The 23,285-nt window shown below is 37.7% G+C and overlaps 1 protein-coding gene across 1 annotated transcript in view; it reads left to right on the forward strand.

Annotated features, from left to right (window-relative positions):
- The first annotated feature begins 5,683 nt into the window (after positions 1-5,683).
- UCHL3 (ubiquitin C-terminal hydrolase L3) overlaps positions 5,684-23,285 on the forward strand; it is a 44,215-nt gene continuing 26,613 nt past the window's right edge. Inside the window, exons 1-6 of the mRNA XM_024753915.1 lie at positions 5,684-5,770; positions 5,886-5,897; positions 17,109-17,237; positions 20,063-20,219; positions 20,568-20,653; positions 22,479-22,526. Of these exons, the coding sequence (XP_024609683.1) occupies positions 5,729-5,770; positions 5,886-5,897; positions 17,109-17,237; positions 20,063-20,219; positions 20,568-20,653; positions 22,479-22,526 (474 nt within the window). The 5' untranslated portion in view covers positions 5,684-5,728. The remainder of the gene's footprint in view (positions 5,771-5,885; positions 5,898-17,108; positions 17,238-20,062; positions 20,220-20,567; positions 20,654-22,478; positions 22,527-23,285) is intronic.

Here is a 23,285-nt window from a genome sequence, read left to right on the forward strand (position 1 = left end):
AAGGGCCTGGCTTATAGAAACACAACAATATTATGTTAGTCGTGATTTCTGATCAGATACGGACAATTTTTCATCCATACTGTGGACAGATGAGACCAAATTGTGTTAAGTTTTGATGTGTCCTTTTTTTTTTAAGTTAATTTTTATTTATTTATTTATGTATTTATTTTTGGCTGTGTTGGGTCTTTGTTGCCACGCGCGGGCTGTCTCTAGTTGCTGTTAGTAGGGGCTCCTCTTCGTTGCGATGCGCGGACTTCTCACTGCGGTGGCTTCTCTTGTTGCAGAAGCACGGGCTCTAGGCTCGCGGGCTTCCGTAGTTGTGGCTTGTGGGCTTAGTTGCTCCAAGGCATGTGGGATCTTCCCCGACCAGAAATCGAACCCTGGTCCCCCGCATTGGCAGGCAGATTCTTAACCACTGCGCCACCAGGGGAGTCCCGATATGTTCTTAAGTATTGCAAAAAGGCTATGTTTTAGGATGGTTATTTGGCAATGCAACAAAGGCTAAAGGCAGATACAGCATGAAGACAGCTGGACGTATTCCTATTATGACAAGTAATATAAGACAGAGTAATCATGATGGTGTGCCATGAATGAGTTACAGGTGTGTAGCGAAACTAACCATTCCCCCCCCCCATAGCCCTAAGGAAAGCCAGGTGAGGCCTCATCCTAGAAGATTCCCTGAGCTGGTTATGACTGCAATGACAACCTTATTTGATTAAGTCAGGTGTTGTACAAATACCGAATTTCATCAATTGTTAGATGCATATTTTTTCGCATTTGACTCCTGAGAAATCATACTGCACATTGTATCAGATGGCTGCTTACAGTGGCGGGTAGGCAGGCAGCAGGTATGACTCAGTTTTTTTGCAGGTGTATACGTGAACTTGGTTACAGCTGTTCAACACTTTTATTGAATCACGGGTATTGCTGGCTGTGTACATACTATGTTTAAATGCCATGTGAAATGCCTTTAAAAAGATTATGCTGTTGAGGAGCAGCTAAGCCCATGCGCCACAACTACTGAGCCTGTGCTCTAGAGCCCGCGAGCCACAACTACTGAGCCCATGTGCCACAACTACTGAAGCCTGCGCGCCTAGAGCCCGTGGTCGGCAAGAAGAGAAGCCACCGCAATGAGAAGCCTGCGCATCGCAACGAAGAGTAGCCCCCGCTCGCTGCAACTAGAGAAAGTCTGCACACAACAACGAAGACCCAACGCAGCCAAAATAAATAAATAAATAGACAGATAGATAGATAGATAGATAGATAAATGTTCCTTTAAAAAGAAAAAGATTATGCTGTGATTTGGCATAAAAAAAGTTACCAGGAATGGAACCAGGCATGGAAAGAGAACAGTGTGTTGTAAACTTAGATCAGTAAGGCAAATATGGGTTATTGGAGGAACGACCAAAATTCCATGTGTTCTTACAAATCAACCAAATTACAATTCCTAAAAAGGTGGATATACTTGAGTAGATAAAACAAAAGTGTTGCTTATTTCAGTTCAAGTTTGGAGAAGTTGCCAGATCCCTCAGAATATAAGAAAGAAATTTATAAAAATGAGAGAGCAGTTTTTGAGTCTCAAATACTTTCGTTAAGACATCAAACATCAGTTTGTCAAAAACTTCCTAGTGTGTTTGAATAGAAGCTGCTGAATTTGCAACAGTTGCTGAAAAAAATGAAACTATGAGTTTAGTCATGTAGGAAATAACATTTTTTGGAGGTTCAACTGCATGTTTTTATTTGGTTATTAGAATTTGGGGCAGCTGTATCAATTATCTGACGACTCCTTTGAATTTGAGTATGAAAATTTTTGGTAGATATAGCAATTAGGTGTTGCTGTGTAAAAAAGTCCTGCCCCCCCACAAATTCCCAATGTCATACTACAAACAAACATTTATTTAGCTTACATGTCTTGGGGGTTAGCAGTGAGTTGGCCAGTGGAGGCTGGGCTCAGCTGAGGTGTTTCTGCTATGTTCCAGGTGTCCTTACTCTCTTCCTGGAACCAGCAGGCTGGCCCAAGCTCATTCTTCTCCAGGTGATGACACAAGTACAAACAGCAAGCAGAAGCTTATTCAGGCCTGGATTTCGAACTGGCATACAATTATTTCTGCCCCATTTCATTGACCAAAACAAATCACATGGCTGAACTCAATGTCAAGGAGTGGGTAAATATACAGTTAATTCTCATTATAAAGCTACCACGAATGCTGAGTTAGTAAATACTGAACCATTGCTCCTAGTGGAAACAGGTTAGGTTCCTGTGAGCCTCTGGTCACATTTTAATCAACAAATCAACACATTTTTTATGTGTATTTTTGTTGAAAGTCCCCACATTTAATCTGTATTGTTGATTCATAAACACTGATCCCAGGGCTAACAGCACTGTAACTCATGCCTGAAGGAACTTATCTAATACATGTATTTTCTCTATAAGGCACATCACAGTCTTCCTGTGTGTGGGAACACAAAACAGCACATGAGCACAATGCTTGGGGCCATTTTATACAGGGAAATCATCAACAAAAAGCACACAAATGCCTAAAAAATGTGGCACTAAATAGACTGCACAAAGGACACATTTCCAATACAAGACCTTGAACAAGAAGGCAGAGCACAGACTTGCTTGACCTCAGCTGGGAACTCAATTTTTTTGCCACTCTGAGCATGTCTGTGAATGACCTTGAAAGTGACATGGGTACTGATTTGGGGGTTACAAATAAATGTTAGCAAGTAGATAAATTCAAAACGCAGAACCCATGAATAATGAGGATTGACACTACTTTGCCCCTAGTGGAAAAAACTTCAGTGTTATATGGCAAAGGTTATAGATAAAGGAAGAATTAAAACATAGGGATCTGGGCTTCCCTGGTGGCGCAGTGGTTGAGTGTCCCCCTGCTGATACAGGGTACGCAGGTTCGTGCCCCGGTCTGGGAGGATCCCACATGCCGTGGAGCGGCTGGGCCCGTGAGCCATGGCCACTGAGCCTGCGCGTCCAGAGCCTGTGCTCTGCAATGGGAGAGGCCACAACAGTGAGAGGCCTGCATATCGCAAAAAAACAAACAAAAAGAAACATAGGGACCTTATACATATGTATAACTGAATCACTTTGATGCACACCAGAAAAACATTGTAAATCAACTCTACTTCAATTAAAAAATTAAAAAACAAAACAAAACAGAAAGGGAGCCAATAATGCATAATCTTGGGCCCCATCTTAGACTTATTGAATCAAAATCTGCATTTCAGATTCCCTAGGTATTTGTATGTACATCCAAGTTTAAGAAGTGCTGGACTCAATACCATGGTGGGTATATGCATGCCAGAGGCTGAGAATTAAACCCTACAAAGATCAGAGGCTACTACATTCATAAGTTTTTTTTTCTTTAAGTTATTTATTTATTTATTTTGGCAGCATTAGGTCTTCATTGCTGTGTGTGGGCTTCCTCTAGTTGTGGTGAGTGGTTTTCTCATTGTGGTGGCTTCTCTTGTTGCGGAGCACGGGCTCTAGGCGCGCTGGCTTCAGTAGTTGTGGCACACGGGCTTAGCTGCTCTGCAGCATGTGGGATCTTCCCAGACCAGGGATTGAACCCGTGTCCCCTGCGTTGGCAGGCAGATTCTTAACCACTGCACCACCAGGGAAGTCCCTCATAAGGCTTTTATGGGTCCAAAGATCTAGCCCATAATGGGACAACCTCTCTAAGATGAAGGATAAGCTATTGTACCCTGCAATTCCTATCAACAGGGAAGAGGCAGAGCACTTGGTGGGTTTCTGGCTTTTGGATGCAGCATACATCACATTTGGGAATACAGGTGCAACACGTTTATTGGGTGATATGGATGGCTGCCAGTTTGAGTAGATCCCTGAGCAAGAGAGTCCTCTGCAGCAAGTCCATGCTGGAATGCAAGCTACCTTCTGTTTGGCCCTATATCTCAGCAGATCCAATGGTGCTAGAGAGGTCCATGCTGTGTGGAGTCCTAGGGAAGCCCTAACAGGAGAGTCACAGTGCAGGACCTCAAGGTTCTGGACCAACGCCATTCCTCTGACAGTAAGTCATTTGAAAAACAACCCCTGGCATGCCACTAAGAGCCTGGCTGTGCAACTGAAGTGATTATGCAACTATGGCTTCCCATGATGAGCTGGACATTTCAGATGTACCACCTCACAGTTGGGTGGTATTCCAACAATCTCTCAGATAGATAAGGAGAACAGGGAATCTTGGAAATTCCTTGGAAGTTGAATAGTGGCCAGAAGAACATGAGTGGGAGAGCTGGAAGTTCCCCAAGAAAGGCAAGCTCAGTGTAATTATCTTTTCCTCACTCCCTAACTGCTCCTCTCCCTGCATTCCCTCTCTTGGGTGCAGCAGTAACACGCACTCTACCCCAGGTCAGATCTCTGGAGTCGTCATTGACAGTACGGGCTCAGAAATAGGATACCCCCTTCAAACAGTATCTCTTTAATCTATGCCTGCCCCTCCTGCCCCTCCGTCACCGCTACTGCCTTAATTAAGTCTCTCATCATTTCACTCTGGCAAATTTTCCACATTATTGAAAATGGGGTTTATGCATATCTGATTATTCCATTCACTCCTCAAATATTTATTGAGCATCTACTATGTATCAGGCACTGGGTTAGGCTTTGGGGAAAACGATGTGAGGAATTCAAAAATGACATTGCTGCAGGCCTTATGGAATTCACAGCCTGATGGAAAAGAGAGATGAAAATTCTCCTTAAAATCCTTCAGCGGTTCCCCGCTGTTTTCAGTATGAAGCCCAGATATCTTGACCAGTTAGTCCCTTCCTATCTCTCCAAAACTGTCTCTAACTACTGCCCTTCAGTCTTGCAGGCTCTGCAGCCACAGTGCACACTTTCCCTTCTTCCGAGCACCCTCCTCTCTGACTGGCTACCATCGACTTTTTTAAGGGCTCACTCCAGCTGTCCACTTCCTCCAGGAAGCCTTCTGGACACTCCCTTTCCCCGTTAGCTGTCCTTTTGTGTAGTTTCAGCAACCTCATGCTACCACTATCACACGTGTATCACACTTCATTGTGATTCTTCGTTCTTTTGTCCACCTCTTCTACCTTACTGTAAGCTTAGCTTTGTGTACCCAACACTTAGTTACAGCGTCTGATTCTTAACAGGTACTTGACATTTTTTCTACACGGAACTGCGTAGGTATATAGAAATGTTCCCCACTCTGTAACAGCAGACAAGGCCGACATATCACTTCTGCACCCTGGCAAAGGAGCTTCCGAGCATGACTGGCGTCCTCTGGGCGCGGGGCTTCCTGACTGGCAGCGCCCAGGTCCCTCCCTCGACGAACAGGACTCAGCGGCGCGCCCCCTAGCGTCTCCGGCTGATGATACAGGCATGGGAGGGCGCCGGAGAGCACGCGGTCCCAGACCCGCGCTTGGCGCATGCGTGGCACTGGAGCAGTCTCGTCGGTTCGGAAGAGTCCAAGCGCGAGGGGAGAGAGCTGAGATTCTTTTCCCTTCTGCAATAGGAAGCTGGCTCCTGTTCTTTTCCTCTCCGATTGTATCTTAATTTAAAGTGAAAACCTTGACTTGTGGTTCTGTAGCGAGGGATAAAGGAGCTAGGGTGTTGTTAGACTTTTCTTCGTCTCTCGGCACCCCTCCCTCGGGGCGCAGGGTTGGACGGGTCCAGGTCAGGAGCAAGGGGGCGGAAGCGGCGGCGGCTGTCAGAGCTGGAGAGGGGCCGGGCGGAGTGGCAATGGAGAGTCAACGCTGGCTGCCGCTGGAGGCCAATCCCGAGGTGAGCGTGGCTCGGGTCTTGGCCTGAGGCCGCGGGCGGGGGCGGAGGGCACCGGGCTGCCGCCTCTAGTCCCGGGCAGTTTGTCGCTAAATGGTGTTCTCTGTTTCGTTTTCAGGTCACCAACCAGGTGAGTGAGGTGTCTTGTCGCTTGGGACCCTGGCCGCCTACACCCCTGCACTCCCCCAGGAGTCTGGGATTTAACTCCGTGAGGGTCCTTCTTGCTCACCTTCAGACGGGCGTGCCCTGTTTGCGGCCGCTTCCCTTCCACCTGGGTCCTGGAGATGCTCCCAGCTGTCTCTGGTCCCATTCCCCGTCATCAGCATTTCCTGGGTTTTTTGGGTCAGAGGTTTTGAGGGACGTTCACCCTGTATTCCAGTTCCTCTTCTCTCTTCGTTTTGCCTCCTGCTAGTGCCGAATCCATGATTGTCCCAGCCCTGTACCTTCTAGGTGACTAATTTGCCTGCAACACCTGACTCCAAGCTTTGTAAAGGCTCCCACTCAGTCCTTGTAATCTCATCCGCCACTTGCACCATGAAATCATCTTCCAGTCATCTTCTCTCGTCCGATCAAGTCACTTCTCTTCTCCGCCACGCCCCCTTTCTCTTCCAGTTTCTTAAAAGTGGAATTTAGTTGCTCTTATACCATAGGAAAGCTCAATTCCCACGTCATCCTTTGCCAGCTACAACCCTTTAAGTTCGTTTGGGTGTTGGAGGTTCGGGATGGGGAAGGAAGAGGGAACATCTCGCAGCCTCTCGATCAAAAGGACAATAAGTGCTACCAGGTATAAACTTTTTATTTGCTCAGGTGTATTTTGTCTTCTCCTGTTTTTCATTCTCAACAGCAAGTTTACTTTTTACTGCCCTCTTAGTTTATCATACTTCTCCCCCCGCCCCAATAATCTTCCTTCTCATCACCAAGGAATAATGATTCATCCTGTACTTCATTGGTTTTCGGTTTTGAAAGCTTGTAGAAAATTCCTTATATAAAGAAAGCAGATAGAAGTGCTTTATTTTAATGTTGTCAGCAAACTATTTTTTTATTCAGGTTTATTACATGCTATTGAAATGATTATTACTGCCTCAATTCTTGTCTCTTTAGTAATCTAGTAATTTAGTAATGAACAAAGCTTGGAACACAGCATATATCTTTCATGTTATTATTAAGGTGGCATTTCCTATCAATATTAATTTTCTTTTGTTTTACCCTCTTTGACATTTGTTGTTCATTTTTTTGCCTAAAACATTTTGACGGCTTTGTAAAGAAAAAAATTTTCCTTCTGAAGAAGTCAGTATTTACAACTTCTGATTTAGTGCCCTAGGAAGGAAGCATATTTCTCTCAGACCTAATTCCAGATATTTTTATAACTTTAGTTAAAAATCAATTTACCATATATCTGGGCTCTGTCCTATTCTATTGATCTATGTGTTTGTTTTGATTGCTGTAGTTTTATTACTGTGGTCTTGAAATTAAATAGTATGAATTCTCAAATTTCATTCCTTTTCAAAATTGTTTAGGCTGTTTTAGTTTCTTTGCCTATCGATATAAATTTTAGAATCAGCTTGTCAACCTACACAAAAAATTTTGGTATGATTTTGATGACTAGGCCTATAGATATATTTTGGGGAAAATTAACATCATGACAATATTGAGTCTTGCAATCCATGAAGACGGTACCTCTCATCATTTACCTGGGTCTTTGATTTCTTTCAACAGTGGTCTGTCGTTTTAGCATGTCGATCTTGCACATTTTTATGTTTGTTTATACCTAAGTATTTAATGATTTTTGGTGCTATTGTAAATGATGGTGTTTTAAAATTTCATTTTCTAGTTGTCCATTGCTATGTATAGAAGTATAATTTATTTTTACGTGTTAACTTTGTCCTGCTGCTGTGCTAAATTCACTTACTCTAGTGGCTTTTTTTGGTAGATGCGTCGGGATTTTCTATACAGACAGTCATATTCTCTGTGGTTAGACTGTGTTATTTTTCCCTTTTCAATCTGTATGCTTTTTATTTATTTTTCTTGTTGAACTAGTTAGGACCTTTAATACAAAATTGAGTAGGATGGAGAGAGAGAGGACATCTTTGTCTTGTTCTGGAACTTAGAGGGAAAACATTTGATTTTTGATCATTAGATATGTTAGGTGTAGGGTTTTGGTAGATGCTTTTTTATCAGGTTAAGGAAGTTCCCTTCTTTTCCGAGTTTGCTGAGAGATTTTATCATGGATCACTGTTGAATTTTCTTAAATGACTTTCCTGTATCTCTTGAAATGATCGTTTAAGGAAGAAATAATACTAATCCTACATAAACATAGAAGAGGGGGGCACTTCTCAACTCATTTTATGGCCAGCATTACCAGACAAGCCGTAATAAGAAAAACTGCAGACTCTCCCTCATGAACATGGATGTAAAAATCCTCTACAAAATATTTGCAAAGAGAATGCAGCAGTATATAAAAAGGATAGTGTATCTTGATGAAGAGCCATTTATTCTGTTATTGCAAAGCTGGTTCACTATTCTAAAGTCAATCAGTGTAATTAACTGTATCAACAGACTAAAAAATACAATCGTTTTTAGATGATACCATTATTATTTTTAATGAGATGTTAGCTTATATAATTGGAAACTTATATTCTAAACCTACGTTCTAATTGGAAACCTTTGTTCCTAAGTAATCTTGGTAGACTATAAAACACATTCACTTATTCACATCAATTAAATAATATTTGAGGGGCACCTTTTGGAATACCAGATATCTGCGCAGGAGCTGGTTATATTTGGTGATGAAAACTTTTATGGTTTTCTGCTTTTCAGTCCATTGGGAAGACAGACAATAAACAAGTAAGCAAACAAATAGTTAGCAATTATTATAAGTGCAGTGGAGAAAATTAATGGTACAGTGATGAAGACCATCAGGGAAAACATACTAGGTTAGATGGTCACAGGAGGCCATTCTGTGGTGACATAAACAGAGAAAAGATATTATTAGTATATGATTGTCCACTATTTCTGGCATGCTTTGGTGTGGTTGTTTGTTTTAAATTTATTTTTTTAATTAAAAAATTTTTTTATGTTAGTTTCTGCTTTATAACAAAGTGAGTCAGCTATACATATACATATATCCCCATATCTCTTCCCTCTTGTGTCTCCCTCCCTCCTACTCTCCCTATCCCACCCCTTTAAATTTATTTTTTAAAGAAGTAATGTACATTTAGTGGGAGAATGGACAAGTATCTAAGAAGTAATCAGTTTAACCAAAATTTTTGTACTTGTTTCTTTATTCTCTTTATGTTAGTGGCAGAGCTGAGACTCAAAAATGAATGGAAATTTAATTAACTCACTCAGAATTTGGAAAATTTATAAATTAAGCCACAGATTAATCCCAACAACAATACCCGTCCCCACCTTTTCTTCTTTCCTCAATTGAATGGAATCACAGACCTTTTACTTACCTTGATTTCACTCTGTTACCATTTGTTGGTTGCATGTGTCATTATACTCAGTATGAGCAAACACTGTTTAATGCTCTAACAATGCCTAGTTGGTATAAGAATGATTAACACATGTCTACTATATGAAGATTGTTAGTAACTGTTAGACGTTAACTAGTAACCATATGTCTCAGTAGATGTGGTAAGTAGTGATTTCTTTTGTTGGTTTATATGCTGTCACTGCCTTCTCAGGATATTTTGTCTTGCTATAGGTAGGACTTACTTAGAGTAAAATCAGTTAAATGATAGAAAAAATTATTTTAAAAATTGAAGCTCCATTTTATTTACATATGCATTTAAGGGGTAATAGCAGCTTGTAGCTGATGGAAAGTTACAGGTAATTAAGCATCAGGAATTATAACATTTTTTTAAAAAGAACATTTTGTGATGTGGGCAATCATAGAATTTCTTTTTATGACCACACTAGATTTTCATCTTGATTATGTTTTGTGATTTGAGTATTGCACAGCCACATTATGTAATTTTAAATATTGTATTTTAGAACCACCCATTTCTGATGTGGAAATTCCCTAGAAATATTCCTAATTGTGGATTTTATTGAATAGGCAAAATATTTTCTGGCTGAAGGAAAAGAAATTTACAACTAAATTGTATTTCGTTGCTTAGTGTTGGAAAAAGATTTAGAAGTCATGTGCTAAATTATTGCCATGAACATACAAATATTCATTAGTTAGTGTTTCCCATCTTGGGAAAAACACCCTTGTTACGCTGACCTCCTCTACTCCTCCTCTCTGTTTCCCTTCTTTGTAAATTTTCACAAAGCATTGTCCATAGACGCTCTTGCTACTTTCTTATCAGCGTTTTTTTTTCCTGTATTCACTCCCATCTAGTTTGCTTCTATCCTCACCATTTCACAGTAACTACTTTTCTCAAGTTTACTAATCACGACTTTGCCAGATCCAGCGTTCACTTTTCTGTCACCATTTTTTTGATCTCTCAGCAACATTTGGTAGAGTAGCCCACTCCATCCCTCTTAAAACATCTTTTCTTGGCTGCTGTGATAATTCTGGTTTTCCTCCTATTTCTCTGACTGCTTCTTAGATTTGCCTTTGCTGGATCATTTCCCTTCCAATTACTAAGGAGTTCCTCAGAACTTTGTCCTACACTGCTAATCTTTTTATATTTTCTGTTGTATAGCATTAGTACTGTCAGTTGTCACCTATTCTGTGTGACAGATCCTGTGTTCCTCCAAGTCCTGACTTCTCTACAGAATTGGAAACTACTATATTCAGCTACCGCTCTTACAGTATATCCATTTGGATGTCTTATAGATATCTCAAATTTAACATGGCTGAAAAAGAAATCTGGCTTTACATCCTCTCGTTTCTCCTGCAAATCCGCTTCCCCAGTCTTTTAAGGGTACCACCATTTATACAGTGCCCAAGTCAATGTCATTAATTCTTCACAGCTATGCTAGTTTGGAGAGGCCATTCTTGTACTGATTTAATTTCTTGGGTTTGAATCTCTGCTCTGAGACCACAGGCAGTTACCTAGCCTCTTTGTACCTCAGTTTCTTAGTTTCTCATAACCCCTCCTAATCCTGTAAAATTGTTGTAAGGATTAAATAAATTGCTACATGTAAATTATGCATAACAATGTATAGGACAAAGCATGCACTCGGTGAAGTTAGCTGATTTTAATACTTTTCTTGACCTAACCTCTCAGATCCAATGATCTGCAACTCCGGTAGACTCTTCTTTCAGAATCTATCCCAAATCTGGCCATTCTGTTCATTTCCACCACTACGTCCCAAGCCACCATCATCCTTTGTTTGGACAACTGCAGTAGCTTCCTAACTAGTTTTTCTGCTTCTCCCTTTACCTCCCTAAAATATATTCTCAATATACACCCAAGGAGATTTTATAAAAATGCAAATCACGTCTGTGTTTCCCTGCTTAAAACACTCAAAACACAAAACAGCCTTCCATTGCTTGTCCTTAGAATGCACTTCAAGCTGCTTACTATGGCCTGATGGGGAGGTACTGCCTGCCTCCCACTTTTGCTGGCCTGCAGTCTTTGAATGCGCGTCCTGTTCCTGCTTCAGTCTTCGTACTAGCTCATCCTTTGCTTGAATCATTCTGATCTGGGTTGTTTCATGGCTGGTTCTTGTCATTTGTGTCTTAACTTAAAGTCCTCTCCTCAGTGAGTCTTTCCTGATTATGCAGGTAATGTTCCTTCCTTTTCCCACCACCGGCCCTGAAGCTACACTGACATCATGTCTTGTTTTCTTTTTTTCATAATACTTAACCACCTTGTGAAATTATCTTGTTTATGTGTTTACTTGTTTATTGTGTATATCATACCACTAGAATGTAAGTTCTGTGAGAACAAGGACAAGTCTGAAGTACTAAGAATGGTGCCTGGTCCATAGGGGGCTCTCAACAAATAGTTATTGAATGGAAGAATGAATAAATTTTATATAGCTCCTTTCATGCTCCAGAAAATGTTTCTTAAAATTATCTTTAATGTGGTCATGAATCTTTTGCTTGAATACTTCAGTGAGCAGTATTCTATCTCATAAAGTGATTTAGTTTTTTATTATCATGAGAATAATGTATAATTAGAAGAATTATATTTCTTTATATTGAAACAAAATCTGCCTTCCTGTAACTTCCTCCAGTTGTCTGTCATCCTCCCATTGAAACCATACAGAGTAAATCTAATTGCTTCTTCATGATATTACTAGAAATATTGGGGGAAAAGGATTATAATAATTTAAGTTTTCTTCGAACATGCCCAGATTCTCCAGTTGTGATGTCTTCCAAAACCTTATCATTCCTGGTGACCTTTCTTTGAGCCTGATTGTTTGTTGTCATCCTTCATAAAATAGGCCTGCCAGAGCTGATATCATATTCCACTCTGAATAATCTGTGTTGAAATAGTGTGTTACTAAATTGTCCTAATACAACTTTTAAAGCAGATCAGCATTGCATCACTTACATTGACAATTGTGTAGTCCATATTGAGCCTGCAGTAAAGTAAACTTTTTTTCTTGGTCCCTACATAAAATGTTTTTAGTATTTCCCCATTCTGTACTTAAGTAATTTCATTTTTGTTTGTTTACTAAATAGCTATTAAAATTCATTTGGCTGGTTTCCAGAGTTTAAAAACCATTGTTTTCTCATTTAACTATTAGTTATTTTCCTAGTTCTGCATCTAGCAGTTACTACTAGTATACTTTTACTAGTAGTGATATCAAGCAATTATTAGATAAGTATAATTTCTGTCATAACCCAAATCATTAGTAAATTAGTAACAAGGCAGAATCTATTGCTGTCCTGAGCTGGCCATTAAAGACCAGAGCAAGTGACTTAAGAACAAATTTGAAAGGAAGGTAGATTTAATTTTTCTTTTTTTTATATATATTTATGTAATCAGAGTTTTTGTTACTTGACTATCACCTAAAGAATGAGGAGGAATTCATTAAAAATGAGGGGGAGGGCTTCCCTGGTGGCGCAGTGGTTGAGAGTCTGCCTGCTAATGCAGGGGACACGGGTTCTGGGAAGATCCTACATGCCGTGGATCAGCTAGGCCCGTGAGCCACAACTACTGAGCCTGCATGTCTGGAGCCTGTGCGCCGCAACAAGAGAGGCCACGATAGTGAGAGGCCCGCGCACCACAATGAAGAGTGGCCCCTGCTTGCCACAACTGGAGAAAGCCCTCGCACAGAAACGAAGACCCAACACAGCCAAAAATAAATAAATAAATAAATAAAATTTTTAAAATGAGGGGGAGAGGCTAACATTTTTTCAGATATAAGTCCAGTTTGTGTGCAAAAGTGATGGTTATCGACCCTTTGAGAACTTGAAGAGTTCATTGTGGCTAAAATTAGAGAACAAAGTACAAAAAGGTACTTTAAGCAGTGAGAGACAAGTAAATAAGCACCAGAACATCCAGAGCTTTGCATGTGGGTTCTGAGAATGACCTTGAAAAGTCACAGAACCTCCCAGGCTCAGTTTTCTCACTGGTGAAAGGATGTAATAATAAAACCTCCTTTGCAGTAAAGGTGAAGTGCATTAAAGTTCCTAGCATAGTTTCTGATACAAGATACTATTTTTAAATATTTACAAATAAATTAAAATATTCTGTATCTGGTGGAAATTTTTTCTTTGGACCATTGAAAAGGATAAGTTAACCAAGGATCTTTTTTGGGCACATATTCTAATTTACTAATTGTTTTTCTTGATAGGCCAAACGTTAGTGTGGCATTATAAAAATTTAGTGAGCTAGTCAGTCAGAATTTTTTGTTATTACCCAATGTTTTAAAAAGCCTGAAGACAGATATTAAAGGTTATAAATCCCTTTATTATATTTGGTGCAAACAGAATGCTTCTAATTGTGTAGAGAAGGCTTTGCAAGTGCCTGTACTATATAGAATACTTTTCTTTGTAAGCTGGAGAGATTTTTTGGGAATAGTTTTAAAACTGGCATTATGTTTTATCACAGTTTTGTAAATTTAAAGAAAATACATGCATATCAGTTCTGTAGATTTGTATCTTTGAAACTACATCTATTGTAAAAATAACACTTTTTAAAAACACTGGAAGATAAAATGTTGAGTTCCGGGGCTTCCCTGGTGGCGCGGTGGTTGAAAGTCCGCCTGCCGATGCAGGGAACAGGGGTTCGTGCCCCGGTCCGGGAAGATCCCACATGCCGCGGAGCGGCTGGGCCCGTGAGCCATGGCCGCTGAGCCTGCGCGTCCGGAGCCTGTGCTCCACAACGGGAGAGGCCACAGCAGTGAGAGGCCCGCGTACCGCAAAAAAAAAAAAAAAAAAAAAAAAAAAAAATGTTGAGTTCCATACCATCCAAGCTAACTACTATTAATATTTAATATTTTAGAGAATTTCTTTTTAATCTTTCTCTATTTGACTATGATCATCACAAATGCACGTAGGTTCTTCTTTTTCCTTTAATTATAAAAGTAGGATACCTTCGTTATTTAAAAAAAAGTGAGAGGTAAAAGTTGGAGACTTTCTTCCTCACCTTTTCTCCGAAGCCCAGAGGTAGTTACTAGGCATAGCCTCTTTTATTCTTTCTATGCATATGATGACTTCCTGTGTGAGTCTGACCCATAACAATCTGGAGTCAGAGGTTGCATCGGTGTACTTAATAGATATTAGTTAAGTTGAACGTCTTTTTATCAATCTTATTTGATTGGCTATATGAGTAAAAAGTTGAGGAAAAGTATGATTCCAGTTAAATTTTAATCATTTTTTTTATATTTAATTTAATGTTCTATTTAATCATTGATGTGTTCTCAGTTTGATACTAATCACTCTCACTACAACTGCTTTGGAGCTTGGTAATTTTTATACTCTTTAGCTTTGGCTGACATGGAACAAGTTTACAACTTCAAGGTAATTTGCCAGTTTTCTCCAGAATGTTTTTTCACTAAGATGTTTAACTGTTACTTTCAGTTTGCAGCACAGATGTAAAAATTACTCTGTTACATGTACCTCTTGTTTTATAACTTTATAGCAATATGGCTATTGGGGGTACATAATATTAACAAATAAATTTAAAGTCTTTTATCAGGGTTTATGATACTTTTCCTTGACAGTATGCCTTTTAGAGCTGTCAGTCCTGTGCAGGTAGTATTTGGAGTATTTGGAGCTGATAAATGCCTGGTTTTAGATTAGAAGCCAAATGTATCTTTCCTACCTCTTTAACTTGGCACAAATAAAAAGTATATGTAAAATATTCATTATAAACATAGATTAACAGACATGTGCAGACATACAGATGGCTAGATTATCTATTAAGATAGAGATACAATCTTCAACAAATTTCTTGCAAGTTCAGCAAATAGAACTCGAGTGTCTATGGTTTGGCCAGTACAATGCTAGGCAGTGGGATTAAAAAGATGAATAAGACACAGTTCCTTCCTTTGGCTTTGCAGTCAGTTTTAGTCCTTTTTTAGTTTCTAGATAGAATTGAATATTGAGGAGGGCATAGACTAAGAATTTCAGAGAAAGTGGAGAAGGGAGAGGGAAGTAGTTTGAAATACTTCATTGAACTTTTTTAAAGTCTGGAATCATTAATAGGAATCAGATGAAGAATAGGTATTAACTAGAGAAGGCCATTGATTTCTGTGGCCCCAGACTTGCAGAGCATGTGACTTGATGAATCTATGGATGTTGAGCACATTCTGCCAAGATAAGTTTTTTAATTCAGAGTATTTCTTATTAAATGTATCTAAGACCTTATTTTTGACCAACCATACTATCAGTAAGTAGCGTTTTTTCTACAGGCAGAGAATTGGAGGGATGTGGAGAGTGGTCCTTTAATCAGGAATGTCTTGTCTTGTAGAACCTGACTGTGAGATGAATAACACTGTTTATGTAATAGGGCATGGCTTCCATTGGTTTTGCAAGATCTCATTTGATGATCTAAGTATGTGTGATCGTTCTTCAGGGAGAAATACCCAAGGCACCTTTTTATTTTTAAATCTCAGTTAATGTTGGAGCTTCCCTGGTGGCGCGGTGGTTGAGAGTCCGCCTTCCGATGCAGGGGACACGGGTTCGTGTCCCGGTCCGGGAGGATCCCACATGCCGCGGAGCGGCTGGGCCCGTGAACCGTGGCCACTGAGCCTGCGCGTCCGGAGCCTGTGCTCCGCAACGGGAGAGGCCACAACAGTGAGAGGCCCGCGTACCACAAAAACAAACAAACAAAAAAACAAACAACAACAACAAAAAAAACAACTTAAAGATAATGTTAGACCAGTAGATACTATAATGTATTCTCAAAGTAAGGTATAATGATGCATTTTTAGTATGTTTTTTGTTTCCTCTACTCCTTTATTATTTCTATCATGTAAAATTTATTTTGTGATGGTGAACTTTTTAAAACCATCAATTTCCTTCAGTACAGGCATTTATTGAGTTTATTGTGAAATTGACATCATTCTTATTATTATGTTCTTTTTTCCTTTTCTCTCTGCAATAGATTAGGGTCTGATATTTTATTTCCCTATGAATTCTTAAGAGTTTGAAAAAAACACTGCTCTTTTGTTACAGTTTTTTTTTTTGCTAGATCTAGGGGAGACAGTGAAGCTGAGTAGGTTTCATTGTGTACTGAAAGTCAGGAAGCCAGCAGGTTACTTTTTTATATAATTATTTTTTTAAATATTTATTTATTTATTTTGGCTGCACCTGGACTTAGCTGCGGCATGTGGACTCTTAGTTGCGGCATGCGTGCGGGATCTAGTTCCCTGATCAGGGATTGAACCAGGCCCCCTGCATTGGGAGCGCAGAGTCTTACCCCCTGGACCACCAGGGAAGTCCCAGGTTACTTTTTATATCAAGCATTTCCTGGTGTTCCCACAAGTTGCTTGGACTTTTTTGGCCTTATACACTCTTTGTTCATTGATAAAACTTGTGATATCAACCTATCATCTATCTTTAAACCTCAGTCATCATTTTTGATAATTAGGATAGACTATACTGATTTACTACCAAAATAATTCTTTATGTACTAGAACTTAGATGCATTTCCTTAAAAATCCAATGTTGGGAATGAGTTTAAGATACCAATCAAGCCACTTGTATGTGTTCGGTGAAGTCCTGACTTATTATGTTCAATCCCAAAGTAATGGATTTTGAAAAACGGAGTTTTGCTTAATATGTTGTAAATTTTAAATGTTTGTTAACTGATTTAAATAAATTGCTATCTCTTCCTACCTTATTCATGGAAGACCTGCTTTACTTCATTCTTATTGAACATCAGTAATATTTGTACCTTCCATTCCCTTTTATGTATCAGATATACAGTATATACACATTATTTCCCTGTTAACACTAAACTGGTTTTTTTCCCCCTTTTACCAGTTTCTCAAACAATTAGGTCTACATCCTAACTGGCAGTTTGTTGATGTATATGGAATGGATCCTGAACTCCTTAGCATGGTACCAAGACCAGTGTGTGCAGTGTTGCTTCTCTTCCCTATTACAGAAAAGGTAATTGTTAAGTAAGATATAGTTTCCAGTAAATGCAGAATTCTCTTTCAATGTTGAATTAAACCTATGCTGTTGAATTAAACCTATGAATTAAGAACAGATGACTCCTTTCTTGCATAAAATGAGGAAATCTAGACGGTGGGGACATCCTAAAAATCTAGTTTTATTAAAGAGATGTATTTAGATTTTGATTTGTAGATTGACAGAGAAGCCCTGAGTCTTTTAAACTCTGGTAGTTTTCTTTTTTTTTTTATAAAATATGGTTAGTTTGCCTCAACTGTTTTGATGTGACATTTAATCACAATTTCATGTGTATACTTTAGAATTGTTAAGTACTAGGATATTCTTAAATCTGTCTTAGAAAATATATGAATAAAGAATATTCAAAATTTTAATATATAAAATATGTAAATGTTTTCAATATATAAGTAAAGAAATCTTTGTTTTAAGGAGGTAGATGTAACTAGTGACATGGGTTACATTATTTTCAGAATAAACTTGATTTGGGTGCGAATCGTTAAGCTTAAATACAATTTAATTGGCAGATTTAGGATATGTTGGGGATTATAAACAGCTATTCTTAGCTCTCTGTATCTAAATTCAAATCTCCATATTTCAGGCCTTCTAGAATGATATCTTATAGCTATGTGCATTATGGAGCCATTTTAAAACAGTTTTGAGTCTATATCTTTCTGATTTTTATTTTTAAACTTAGAAATAATAGGATGAACTCCACATTGTAAAAAATGAAGTAAATGGGAAGATGTGAGGAATGAGTATTTATACTTATATAAGTAGAAAATATAGTGGCATCTGCCACTTTCTGATATCTCTTACAATTTGATCGGTCACTATTTCAGCTCATAAGTGACATAATAAAAATCACTCAAAGGATATCTAGTGGATGGTTTAGGAAATATGAAGTGTTTCAATCTTCTAAGTTCTAATTTAGAAACTGATTATGTAGTTGTGAATGGCTTCAGCATACTAATAGCAAAAGAATTGTTATGGATACATCATTATCTTTTAAATAAAGTCAATTACAGTGTTTTAAATGTGCTTTACGCTATTAATTTATTTCTCTCTGATATTTTTGTTGTCTTTAATTATGGCAGACCACAGTGAAAACACAGTCACTTTCCTTTTTCCTGTACTTGCTCTGAATCATTTTAGGATTTTTTTTCTAAACCTTAAATCTTGAGAAGTTATCAAACTTTTTGATAACTTTATGGTAAGTTTTTGATAACTTCAAACTCTTTTGCTTTGTCACCAAGGAACATTGATGTTAAGCAACAACAATAACAAAGTAAACTCTAGGACTGTACAAAACATTTCAGCTCAAGACCTTACTGCATTGAACTTTTCAGTTTTTATCAGTTGAACTTATATGAATGAATTAATGGTTCAGAATTTATTCTGAAAATATTTACAAATTTGATTTTGGATATATGTATATGTATAACTGGTTCACTCTGCTGTACAGCAGAAACTAACACAACATTGTAAATCAACTATACTCTAATAAAAAATAGTAAAAAATTAAAAAAATAAAAATTTGATTTAGGAGCACATTTATAAAAATTATTTTTTCAGGCACAGCTACGTTTGTTGTTAAAAGCAGTTCCTTAATTATGGGTTTTAAATAGACATCATTTGTTTCTTTTATCACAGGGGTCAGCAGACTTTTTCTGTGAAGGGTCAGCTAGTAAATATTTTCAACTTTGCAGGCCTGATAGTCTCTATTATAACTATTCAACTTTGCCTTTTAGTATGAAAACAGCCATAGACAATACAAAAATAAAACTTTACTTATGAAACCAGGCAGTGGGCCAGGTTTGGCCTGTAGCCTGTGGGCTGTAGTAGGGCTCCCTACTCTATTGGAATCTGAAAATTATAGGAAAACAATAAACAAAACAATAAAATCATCTTCCTACTCTCTTCCTTCTCCTCACTTTTGTTTTTAAATTTATTTAATTAAATAATTTATTTATTTTGGCCGCATAGGCTCTTAGTTGTGGCATGCGGGATCTAGTTCCTTGACAAGGGATCGAACCTGGGCCCCCTGCATTGGGAGCACGGGGTCTTACCCACTGGACCACCAGGGGAGTCCCCATCCTCACTCAATTTTTTAAATATTTATTTTATTCAGGTATAGTTGATTTACAATGTTGTGTTAATTTCTCTCCCCACCCATTTTTTAACCTCATTATTTTTAACGCTTTTTACAATTGGAAAAATGAGGCACAGAGACATTAAGTAACTTGTTGGAGTTGCACAGCTCATAATGGCAGAGCCAGGTTGTGGGTTAAGGCAATCAGATGTAGAGCCCACACTTTTGACATTATTGTACCATATTGTTTTTACAATCAGTTGTTATAGATAATGGTGAATGTTATGAATACCATATACTTATAAATATAGTGTGAATTTTGTTAATATAATATGATGTAACAGTATAGAAATGTGAAAAATAGAAAGTAAAAATCCTCTAGTAATCTCTTATCCCAGATCTCTTATCTCTTATCTGTTAAGTTTTTCTATATCCTTTAACACTTTGCAATGCATATACAAAGGAAATATTTTTAAAACATAAATGAGAATCATATTAATATATACTGGCCTGTAACCACTCTATAATCATGGACAGATTTCTAAGTCAGAATATGTAAATCTTTTATTCTTTTTAAAATGTTTTGTAGTATTGCATTCACATATGCCATGTTAACCAAATCCCCATTGATGTATATTTAGAGTTTTTCCATATTTATATTTAAGTCCTTTTTAATATATTATTTTCACATGTAGACTTGATTTTTTTTTGATAGTATGAAATATTCAGAACAGAAGAAGAGGAAAAAATAAAATCTCAGGGACAAGATGTTACATCATCAGTATATTTCATGAAGCAAACCATCAGCAATGCCTGTGGAACAATTGGACTAATCCATGCTATTGCCAACAATAAAGACAAGATGCACTTTGGTAAATAATTTTTCATTACTGCTATCTTCCCCCTGCTTAAGTTATAAGTTAACTTACTGAGCAGTAGGTGGTGTTCTAGTTCTTTCTTTCGAAGTATCAAATAAAGCTTTTCCTCCCTTCTTTCTTTTATAATGGGAATGTATATACTGTTAGGGGAAATATTAATCCTCCCCAGGTTTAACAAACAAATAACTTAAGCCCTATCATTTATCCCAATATTCTTATATTCCTAACTTACCAGTAAAAGGGTTTTACCTGAGAAATAGTTAACATGCTTCTAGTATTTTCATATCTCAGTCTCTTTGAGATAGCAAGCCTTTTCAATTTTATCATCTTTAATATTCTCAGAATCTGGATCAACCTTGAAAAAATTCCTGGAGGAGTCTGCATCAATGAGCCCTGAAGAACGAGCCAGATACCTGGAGAACTATGATGTCGGTACCTTTTTCTGTCTTGATCTCATGTGTGGGCAAAATTCTCTGGGATTGTAGATTCTCTTGGGGGGTTTGTCTTGAAACCGTATATTATGCAATTATGGATTTTTGTTGTATCCATTAAAACAGGCCTTTTGTACTTTTGTAACATTATCTGAAATATCCATAAATGTTGATAAATTGCCACTTCTTTTCTATGTCCAGAGCTGAATGAGAGAAAAAAGGCAATTTGATTTAACAATTTATAAAATATCTTATGATTGACTGTTCCTTACCATTCCCTCCCTATAATAAATATATGCTTGGCAATACCCTGTGTGTCTTTCACTGGGAATTTGGAACAAGGCTGAAGACCAATGGAAAAAACAAAGGTTTAAAGGTAGATGTTAGAATATTCTCTAGCTATTTTATCAGTGTAATATTTTTGCATGTGTGAGGACACAGGCCACATAGTCTAAGACGTTTTAAATGATTGTACCTTTTCATAGAATTTAGATTGGAATTTACATTTTATTCTATTTGAAATCTATTTTTCTTTTGAAGGCTTTTTACCTTTTAATGACATTAAGTAAATTGTAAGTTCTTTGAAATTAGAAACAGTATAGTGTACAAATTATTTGGCTAGAACAATGTGTTAGGCAGAGTTTGTGCCCAATAAATCCATTGACTTGATTTAGCATTCTAATATACTTTGATTATTTTAAGTTGTATTTTCTTTAAAAAACCTGCTGATCTCATAAAACGTCTTTATTTTACATAAAAATAAAATGAACAACATAAAAGTCACCAGTAATCCCACCAATGAGAGGTAGCCACCATTTATACTTTTAATAGGGAATATATAATTGTATGCACAATATTTTAAAACAAAAATTTGATCACACTGTAATACTGTTTTATAACTTGCTTTTTTCATGTAACTTATCACAAACATATTACATACCAGTAAGTATATATTTGACATCATTTAATGGCTGCCTAGCTTTCCATAGTGTAGTATTTTATTTAACCAATAAATTATTGTCAGAAATTTAATGTTTTTCCCTTTTTTTCACCATTTGAAAAAATACTACAAGGTATATCATTGTAGCTAAGTCTTTGCAAATATCATTAGTGATATATAATTATGTACAGTTATATGTAAATATATAAACTCCTAGAAGAGAAATTGCTGGACGAAATAGTTTGCATATTTTTAAAGCTTTGATACTTATTGCCGAATTGCCATTCATAAAGGTACTTTCACCCGTAGTTTACTTTGACTGTTTCTCTTCATCTTTGTTAATAGTGCCTATTATAAGAGCATTTTTTTTTTTTTTTTAAGTTCAGGAACCTAAAATCTCTAGCTTCTCTTAAATGCATGCCTTTTGCTCCACATTTCTAAAGTGCTGACTGAAGCTGCATGATTAAGCATAAATACAGCCAGAGCTGCAGAATAGCATGTAACCTGGAGAAACAGATGAGCTAGGCTTCTTCAGTCTCTATCTGTGAGATGCTTACTTTATTCTAGTCTCAGTTGAATAAAGTGTTAAATGTTAGTTCCAGCAATTAAATAAGGTAAATGACTCCCACTTACCCCTGGCAATTACAAATAAGCAGATACTCAGTTTCCTAAAGTTTCAGAGATTTGAGGGTTGGAAAGCACAGCAATTCATTTGCTTACTCAGAAATCATTCTTAAATATTCAGTGTTAAACGGTTCCAAAAATCTCCTCCAATTTGTTTCTTAACAAGGCTTTAGATGTTAAAATTTAGCGTTGTTGTTTTCATTTAAAAAGTTGGATATAGTCATTTGTTCCTGTTAATACTTTATATTCTTATTACAGGCCATTCGAGTTACTCATGAGACCAGTGCCCATGAAGGTCAGACTGAGGTATTTCACATTTTTCAAAACTTTTCCTGCCACTTTTAAATTTAACCACAGTTCTATTGTATGACATGTAGTTGTAGAAAATTATTGGGACTTTTTTCCCTTTGAGGGAATTTGCTTACGTAAAAGTAGTCATAAAGTAGCCCAAGAACATGTTTTGACAAACTGTTAATATGCACTTTGATAACAGCCATCTCAGTTTGTCTAATCATTTAGACAGATTGCAGATTGTGTGTTGTTTGCTTTGGCTGACGGGTGGTCTTCGTGTTCCCCATCAGGTTCCTTTGACTTGCAAGTATTTTGAGAAAAGTACCTGCCCTGTAGTAAAGGTAGATAGCCAGTATGGTTTTCAAGAGCCTTTATCATGCTCAGCTTCTAGCAAAAAGCTGTAACATTCTCTTTACTCAGGAAATCTGTTCTGGGGCAATGTGATGGTCTTCACCATCTTTACTCTGTTAGCTAGTTATTTCTTCAGATCAGTCACCTCTCCTCTCCTTCTCTTGTCTCTTTTTTCATTCTCTTTTTCATGAGGGATTCCCTCCCTCCATTTCTCCTTTTTCCTCCCTCAAACCTCACCCTCCCACTCTTGGGGGAAGTTTGTCAGAAGGTATTTCAGTCAAAATGAATAGAATTTAATTAAAATCATTTGGTGTATTTATAACACATTTAAGTGTTAATACCAGAGAATTATAGATTTTCTTCTTTCTTATCCTATGCGTGACTTGCAACCATACTTTTTCATGTACAAAGGTGACATTGCCT

The sequence above is a fragment of the Neophocaena asiaeorientalis genome, unplaced genomic scaffold, assembly GCF_003031525.2.
Source record: "Neophocaena asiaeorientalis asiaeorientalis breed wild unplaced genomic scaffold, Neophocaena_asiaeorientalis_V1.1 scaffold212, whole genome shotgun sequence".
NCBI lineage: Eukaryota > Metazoa > Chordata > Mammalia > Artiodactyla > Phocoenidae > Neophocaena > Neophocaena asiaeorientalis.